General features: G+C 41.8%; 1 protein-coding gene across 1 annotated transcript in view; it reads left to right on the top strand.

Moving 5' to 3' along the window:
* Nucleotides 1-9259, top strand: part of DOCK3 (dedicator of cytokinesis 3) — a 165776-nt gene that overhangs the window by 104701 nt on the left and 51816 nt on the right. The window contains exons 21-23 of the mRNA XM_031058228.1: nucleotides 1100-1181; nucleotides 5212-5382; nucleotides 7040-7154. Of these exons, the coding sequence (XP_030914088.1) occupies nucleotides 1100-1181; nucleotides 5212-5382; nucleotides 7040-7154 (368 nt within the window). The remainder of the gene's footprint in view (nucleotides 1-1099; nucleotides 1182-5211; nucleotides 5383-7039; nucleotides 7155-9259) is intronic.

Genomic DNA, 9259 nt, shown 5'->3' with positions numbered 1-9259 from the left:
TGGCTGAGCATGGTTGGGCATTTCTCATTCCCTTCTGGACTGGCAAATCTTTCTTTTTTAACTGAAGAGACACTCAGCAACAACTCATTATCAGTCTGTAGTCTATACAAATGAGCTCCCAAGAGCATGTGCATTCCTCATCTTAAGGATGTTGGGATACATGACTTGTGTGAAAGCTTAGAGAACTAATTGTAACTTGCAAAGTAGACAGATATTCACAGAAGCTGTTCTATTTGGTTACAATTTAATTTCAGTAGATCAGAAATTTAAATTTCACTGTTACTTTGATGATTCTGCCTAATTTCCTGGTATTCAAAAGAGTCTTGCATCAGAGAATGAGACAGACCTTTTGAAAGCAGTAACAGTTACCCTTCAGGTTGCTGGTTTTTCTTTTAGACCACTGCTTTTGTATATTTGAGTATATTCTATCTTTGGCCATAGTAAACTATAAAAAACATCTAATAATTTCTTTTTATTCTTTTAAGCAATTCACATTTTTGTGTAATTAAAATAAATGTAAAAAATACTCTATCAATGGCAGGAAGAAACCCATAGATAATATAAAACACTGGAAGGCATAGTTGTGTTCAGAGGGTAAAACGGTGTTCTGCCTTGTGTTAATTAGCACCTCTTTCAGACAAAACAAATGTTTTTTGGTAATCTGATGTCTGAAATAAAACATGGGTTTAATACAGCTTTGTAAGTTAGTCCAGATGGTCTCGTGTACTTAGCAAAATAGATGCAGGTATTTTCTTTGTGATCTCAGTTTCTAAAAGCTTCTTACTAAGATGAGAGCTGGGATCTCTTATTAAAACATATTTTGGTCATAGAACCATGCCTTTATCAAAGCTATCTTTCTAATAACACCTTTTTTATGTGCTCTTAGTGTTCCTCATGGTCCAAGTTAATTACAGAGAAGAAATAATTTTCTGGTTTTGAAACTTAAATGTAAATACTGTGTAAATTCAGTACCAAGGACAGCTGTAACTGACCACTGAAATAAAGTGAAATGAGGCTGGTTTAGAGATCTGTCCCTAAACCCAGGATGTTTGCTAACTGTCAGAAGTGGTGCTGAAGCTGCTGTTCCCTGTTCCCCCAGGGAGCTGATCCGCTGTCTGAAGTGGTACATGGACCGCTCGGCCGAGCTCGTGCGCCAGGACCACATCCAGGAGGCAATGAGGGTAGGTATCCAATGGGGCACTGCTGGCTGCTCCTTTGGGACACAGAAGGGCTGGGGAAACTGCAAATGGAATCAAGGGTAGTGTGGCACTGGTTTCCTATAATGGTTTAACCAGGTTTTTTTATATATATATAGCCACAGTTTTAGTTTTAGGGGGAGAGTCATTCTTGTGCTGAAAAAATTGAAATAATTAAGTCCCTTCAAACCTTTTGAACCCTGTGGAGAACTTAAATGTGGCTTAGATCCATGGCCAGTGCATAAATACTCCATTGATGTGGCCTACACCTTGCCCTCCAAGCAGCCATAGATTTGAGTGTATCAGGTATGGGTGCTATGGATCAAAGTTTCGCTCTTCATTTCTGGCTGTGGCACAGCTCCATTGTAGCACAGGTTGAAGTCCTGGAGTATTTTAAGCAGCAGATAAATGAGTCTTTAACTGGATGGAAATCCTCAGAAGTAGCACAGGACCTGACCTATGGTTCTGTGATAGGAGCACAATGTCCCAAGGAGGCACAGCTGTGAGAAACACCAGGAATGTTTTGGTGCTATTGCAGAGAAATCAGAGGATAAATATTCATTTTACCATGTGTAAGCCTGGAAGTCAGTGTGTCAAGTGCATAAGTACAAGATGCCAACATTTGCAGGAAGATGTTTTAATTTGAGTGAATGCCCACTTGCACTTTCTGCTTCCACGGGGGCTGGTGCCCTAGCACCTGAGTCTGGGCACTTGGAGAACTGGAAGCAGTGGCAGTCATCAGCACTTGGATTTTGTCACTTGTCAGTTCAAATAGGTGCAACCTCTTCCAGGTGAAGGACACTGCCAATGTCATCCTCTCACTTTCCAGATCCCCTGCTTGGATCCTATTCGGATAATACTAGGGAATTACACCTGTGCTTGCTTTGGCTTTGTAGATATTGACATGCTTAGGAACATCTTCTTTGGAATCTTCAACCACAGATTCATATGGAATGGTAAAAATAGGGCAAAGATGCCTTTTCAAGGAATTTGCAACTTTCTCATTCTTTTTTTTTCTGTCATTGTCTTCCCTTTTTTTTTAATTGAGAAAAAAGCTGGTAAAGTTATGAGATGAGAAGATGATCTCCAGCTGGAATGACTTTGAAGAGGTTTTCTTGCCTCTCAAATCACTCATTAGTGGTTTAAGCAGTGCAGTAAATAGAGATGTAGGATATTGTCCCTATGTGATCTGCATTTGTTGAACCTCATAGCAGTCCTGTTTGGAAATAGTAACAACAGGAATGCTGGAATGTCTTTCAGCAGCTGGGGTTAGGGAATTCAGTTTGTGAGTATGGCACCTTGTGTCTCAGCCTCCAAGGCAATTCTTTGCTTTCTCAGGCTCTCAAGTGCTGGCCTGGGATGTGGCTGTTCCCTCTGTGAGGGAGGTCAGTTTGCAGACCTGACAGCTCAAGCCTTTCCAAGCACAGGAATTAAAATTACCAGCAGAGTTTGTGCAGACCTGACAGCACATCCTCTGCCACCCACGCTGCTGTCACATCTTATTCAGACAGTTGCCTTTGCAGGTATCTCTTGCAGGCCCAAATTCAGGTCTTTATCTTCTCCCATTACAGTGAAGTGATTGATTTCCTTCTTTGTTTCCAGATTGTATTTCAGACATTTGGAGAAAGTTTGTACCAAAGACATTATCATTGCTAATGTTTCATTACTAGTACCAGATTCTACTGTTGGGGATTTCTGTGGTCTTTGATGTGTTCACCACACTCCTTGCATTAGAAGTGTTTTGACTGAGAAAACGGGATAGCTCTGTATCCCTTTTTCCCTGAATTACCTGTTCAGTGTAGTGCCCTAAAGCTGGTGCTGAAATACTCTGCACTCTCACAGCTCCTGGCTGCTCATGTACATTCATCATGGGCATGCAGATGTCTCATAGGATTCTGATTTCCACCCCTGGCATTAGCAAAGAGAGTTCTAGAGGACTTCTAAAATTTCTTACCTCCCTCAAGACTGCTCTTAATTCTCAAAACCTCCTGTGCAACTTGGAGAAGCTATGACTGAAAGGACATTTCTACCTAGAACGCAGCATCATGCTCCTTTATTTTGCCCTATACAAAGCTCCACAAAAGCTCCATCCAGGAACAGCTGCCTGTGCCTCCCAGGGGATCTCTGTAACCAAGAGCCCATGAATGGCTCCTTTGCTGTCCCTGAGGAAATTAAGAACTAAGGAACTGTGTCAAGGAAATGCCCTTCCAGCTTCAGTTATCTTCCAGCAGAACTGTGAGTAGTGTTTGCCTAGATTAGGGAACCAACAGCAAGGGCTTTTCTCCCTCAGGAGGTTTTCCCTGAGTCTTCCCTGCTGGTCACAGGGCAGAGGTGCTCACTTGTTACATGAACATGCACACAGACTGTGTTTGTAAGGGACCTACTTCAATTTGACACTGATCTTTCATATCATGCCAAACATCACTGAAGGCTGGGAATTTATCTCAGTGCACTTGTATGTCTTCAGTCACAAATTCACATCATATTTGTGATGCTGTAGGTAGCAAGAGCCAAAGTTAGTCGTGGTGCCTACTTGTGTTGCCAAGACTTGGGTTGTGTTTTTAGCATCCCAGCCATGTGTGCAAGCACTGGGAACTCCTTGGTTCACTGCCTGTGTGGGCTCACTGTCTGTGCTCAGGAAGTGCAGTGCTCTGAGCCCTGCTGTCTCACCTTCCACAGGGAATTATAGAGGTTCACACACAAATGCTCTGATTCACTGCAGAACCTCATCCTCACATTGAAGTTAGGAGCCTTCAGATGAGAATTATGGTTGTGTGTACTGAAGGCCTAAAGCAGCTCCTACAAGCATTGCATGTTCTGGGTTTGGTGTTGGCACAGGGCTGTCAGCCTTGGAGAGCTGACTGGGATCCAACTGGCCTTTGTCTTGTCCGGAAACAGAACCACAGCTGATATTTCCTGATGAAGTTCCTTGGTGTAAGGAAGCTTCACTGAGAGATGGTTTAGTACAGAAGTATAAATAATAACTGCTAATTACCAACATTGCCATAATTTCTGGGGGGGAGGGGGGAAGGCTGTAAGAGCCAATGGCATTTTGAAATCCATGATGGCTTTATGAGGAATTTCACATTCCCATTCTATATCCTTAAAGCTGTGGCATTCTAAAGCTTACAACATAGCATTGCATACTTGTGCTTATTGTGTGGTGGTTCAGTGAGGGACTCTTATGGGTGCAAAAATATCTCCTGGGAGCAAAACTTGTATTTGAATTCCCAGCATTAAAGTGATACAAGAGTATTTTCCATGAAATTCAGTGAAATATTACTAAGGTTTCTGTACAGCCTATGATTGCTGAATCTCCAGCCTGTTGCTTTCCCATGCTGGGTTTTGAGGATAACATCTCAAAACATGAATGATGTCTTCCCTCAATCCTACTTTGCTGGTGAATCCTGTTAAGCACTAACAGAAGGAGGGATGTCCCTGATATTTGGTACACTCTGGCACTCCCAGTTGTACACAGCCAGTATCAAGGAGGTGTGCAAAGTGTCACCTTACTGGGCTGGTGGCTCAGAACTGCTGATAGGACAGTGACTTGTTACAGCTGCTCAGAACAATGTGCTTTCTTCATGGTCGCTGCTGCCAAATCAATGCAGTTCTAAATAATGCCATTTACAAAATTTTGAAAGAAAACAGAACAGCTTCTTCAGATACTTCATCGTGCCAAGTCATGAGAAAACCAGAAGTTTCATACCTTGGCCAAAATTTTCCTCAAATGATGTAACTCAGATTTGTCTCCTTTGATGTAAATGCATACTTTGTCTGTTAGTGGGACATGCAAGTAACAAAGATTATTGGTTGAGAATGGGTACTTGCCTAAGAGTAGCTCTTCCTCAACTGAATTATGTAACTTATAAAGCCTGTTTTTCATTCTCCTTTCTAAAGCTCAAGGATTTAGTTATTATGCATGTAGAGACTTTCCTGGCTATCTTTAAAGCTACTTTATTTTTCTTTCTCTCTTTTTCTCTGCCTTGATCTCCTTCCTCTCCTGCTCCTTAAGGCCTTGGAATATCTTTTCAAGTTCATTGTCCAATCTCGGATCCTTTACTCCAGAGCTACTTGTGGAATGGAGGAGGAGCAGTTCCGCTCCAGCATCCAGGAGCTTTTCCAGTCCATCCGATTTGTGCTCAGCTTGGACAGCAGGAGCTCTGAGACTCTCATCTTCACACAGGTTTGCTATTTCCTACACTCCCACTGGCAAACCACAAGGCAGCTGTTCCTGCACGGGTAGGAGGTGTGGGCACATGGGGGTGAAATGCAGGTCAGTTTTCCTTCCTACCAAGCTGCTGATGCTGGAAAACAAGACACCCATTAATGGCATTAGACAGTAACTCTGCACAGGTGAGCTGGACTGGGGGCACTCTAGGAGGAAGTGACTTCTCACATGAGAATGCAATTTTTGCTGTTCTCAAAAGTAAACTGTGTTTTCAAGTCTCCCTCATTCCTATGTCTTATGGTTGGCTGTTGCAACAAAGCAGATGGGACTCGGTTTCTTCATGCAGGAAAAGCCCATCCTTTATTCACATATTTATAGGAAATATCAGAAGGCACTGTGTTAAACCTAACTGGTCAGCAATACACTGACACTCAGTTTATTGGTGGGTAAATGGCTAGGGTGTACATCTGTCAAATCTCTCTGTATTTGATTAGTTTCCATATTTTCTTCACTGATTCTTATGGGACAGAATTCTTGTTTAGAACAGGTGCAAATGGTTTTCTTACCAGAATAGCTTGTTGTGTTAACTGCTTTAATTCTTATGATTTTTCACATGGGAAGTTAGCTAGCTGCACTTGGAAGAAATAACAGGCCAGGTGCTAATTTAGCAGAGCAAGGCCTGATTTTATAAGGCATTTCTTTTATAATATCTCTACTTGTATGCAACAGTTGGCCTCAAGAATTTCTAAATCCTTCATTATAGTACTTCAAATCAATACTTATGCTCGCAGCAGCATCACAGTGAGAAGTTCAACTGATGTATTTGCATTCAGGTAAACAATTCCAGCATGTGCTAAAATTACAGTCAGAATCATGTGCAACCTCACCACAAACATGTTGTGATGCCCATACTCATATTTAATGCATCATTAAATATGGCCCAGGGGACTTCATGAAGATTCCATGTGGGCTGAAGACAATACTCCGAGTAAGTAAGGATGCTGCTGAGTTTTGGGCTCAGTTTTAAAGACCTCTGTACTGCATTACATACTGCTGCATTTAAATTTTAAATGTCAAACATCCTGTTTGATGCCTCTGCTCAGAGAATGTCAGAATGGAGCACCCAGAGCTCCCTGGTTAATGTGAGGGTGGTTTGTAATCACTAATGCAGAATTACAGGTGTTTGGAACACCTGCTGTATTTTGCAAAAGAAGCAGCTGCTGTGAACATTGCAGCCAAGCAGTGACTCTGCTGGTTCAGGAAGCTGACAGTGGAGTGATCCCTTTCTTAAGGAGCTGCTCTGAAAGATTTGAGAACAGCTGCTCTAATGTTTTATTTAATCACCCATTAGTGGGTATAATAAGATGAGCCAGGAACAAGAGAAATCAGTGCACAGAATTTTGCAGACAAAGTGATGGTGAATGGAAACAGTATCTGCTGAATGTTTTCCAGTTGTGTTGGTCCCAAATAGAGAGGGAGAGTCACTTTGAGCATGGGGAATTTTCCTTTTTTTTCTTTCTCTTCTTAATTTTTTTCCTCCTTTCTCTCACTATGGTATTTCTTACTTTGGACTTTTGTAGTTTGTAAAGCCTGTCCTTGTTGAATCTTTGAAAAGTTTACTTTTTGTTTCCCCCTTGCCACTGTGTTGCCCCCTGACCCCCTTGCCCCGTAGGCCCCCCAGCCTGGAGGGCAGGCGAGCGGAGCCGGGACAGGTGCCCCACAAAAAGGTGGGGGCACAACCAGGCCGACATTTAATTCTGTAAGTAATGATCCCCAGGACTGCTCAAGTGTTTCATTGTGGATGTTCCCAGTTAATCTCCTTTCCCTCCCCCAAACACTCTTTTCCTGCATATTAACTAGAGTGTGATGTTTAAGTGGCCAGTACTTTAAAACTTGGAGATGTGGAATATTTCAGTTATTCATGGACCAGTTTATATCATCCACACACCAAAAAGACAGTACTGAGGATATACACAAGATTATATAAGCCAAATTGATCAGGGGAGCCAAGCATTTGTTTCTTATTTGATTATTAGTTCTGGAAATCTGAACAATAGTTAAATACCCACAGAAATGCTCGAGGCCCTGGCAAACAGTTTCCCTCACACTTGTCCTCTTCTCCAAGATAACTGAGAGATCTCAGTATCTCAGTTTTTTCCAGCAATGAGACTAAAACTGATTTCCTTCCTCCCAGGCAATTAGTTTGACATGAGTAATGTTCCAGCATATTTTAGGGTGTTGAGCAATAATGGGACCCTTCAAGGAACTGTTGAAATGATGTCACCTCAGGACAGCTCCAAATCTTCCTGAAGAGATCCCATGCCTACCCTTGGATTGCTGAGGGTTATACAGAAATCCTTCTGCTTTAAAAGTAACAGAAAGTTTAGGAAAACTCCTGTAAGGATTTGTTGGGCCAGTATTGTAATTTCACTTGTATTATCACAAAGATAAAGACAGTGACTGGATTTGTGACTGTTACTGCCTTCCAAGAGTACCAGGAGCTAGTGAAACAATTTATACTTATTTATTTTGTTAGTACATTGTAGGTATGCAGGAACAAATAGGTGACAACACCCAGGAGGCCTTGTGGGGGTTTTTGTAATTTGAATTGATTGTAGCAAAACAAGATTTTGAGAGAGAACGAGTGGAAGAAGGACGTAAATTTATATTCAAAATAATTTAACGAGCTCTACCAAGTTAGTTGTAAAAATAACTTGATTTTGCTGAAATACTATTAAATAGATTTCACTGTTGAAGGAAAAAAGACTCGGCAAAGAAGGAGACTGGGATTATATGGATTAGGAGAGTCATGTCAGTATGGAAGAGATAAAGAAATGTTAATGCAAAGAGAAAACAAAAAAATCTCTGAGGAAAAGGAAATACTGACAGTGGTGAGACTCTGGAAGGACAAAGCTGAACAGAGATCTGCAGTGAAGTCTGGTAAATCTGAGCTGGTGCGGGAAATCACTGAGGGGTTTGTGTGGAGAGATTCAGGGAAGGGAGGTGGGAATGGCAGGAAGGGAAGAGTGGAGGTGAGGCTGGCTCAAGAAAGCAACCATCTAGGAATGAAAATACTTACAATGAGGAAGCAGGTGTGAAGCTTGGGTAGGATGTGGAGGAAGGGAAGAATTTTAAAACATTAGAGGTGGTGGCAGTTGTTTGATAGGACACCAAGTGTGGAGAACTTGAGCACAGGGTGATGCATGGAATTTTCTACTCTTGTGGAAAAATTAATTGAAGAATAGAAAATAAGACATGAAGGGATTTTTGTTGGTGTTGTGCTGAACCATTTCTGCACTTCAAGAAGCACTTTCAAGGATAGCTCCAGCTTACTGGAAATATCTGTTACTGCAAGAATCACATGCACACTCGCATGATGTGATGCCTCTTTCACATGGACTCACACCCCACCCCTGCTGCAGAAATCCTGGAATGTCACATGGCAGAGCTGGTTAAAGGTCTGTCAGCAGGTTCTTCACTTCAGAATGTTTTCTGAAGAATTTTAACTGTCTTAGGTAGTTGCTCAGTACAAAAAATTGGTATAGAACTCTCTAATCATAAGCAAGTGTTGTATTAACTGAAAAAGTAAATCAACAAAAATGGACTATCTTGTCTGATATCTCCAATTTTTCTTCTGTTTTATAAGCTGTCTCCTAAAATACAGCTTTTTGAAGCTGTATCTATGTGCTCTACTTTTCCTAAGATTCACTATTGCAGCAGCACTTGATTTTTCTGTGCTACATGTGACTTGTTCACTCAGAGCTCCAGGTACCACAAGCCCTAGCACAGTCTGTAGTAGCTTTGTGTCGACCCTAGTTGAGTGTTCCTGTTGTTCCCACCTCTCTGCACTGATGCAGGTGGGGAGCTGCAGGTGCTGAGCTGCTCCTGTCCC

The sequence above is a fragment of the Geospiza fortis genome, unplaced genomic scaffold (assembly GCF_000277835.1).
Source record: "Geospiza fortis unplaced genomic scaffold, GeoFor_1.0 scaffold78, whole genome shotgun sequence".
Taxonomy (NCBI): Eukaryota; Metazoa; Chordata; class Aves; order Passeriformes; family Thraupidae; genus Geospiza; species Geospiza fortis.
The sequence above is the reverse complement of the archived record's forward strand: the minus strand, read 5'-3'. Positions and strand labels throughout refer to the sequence as shown.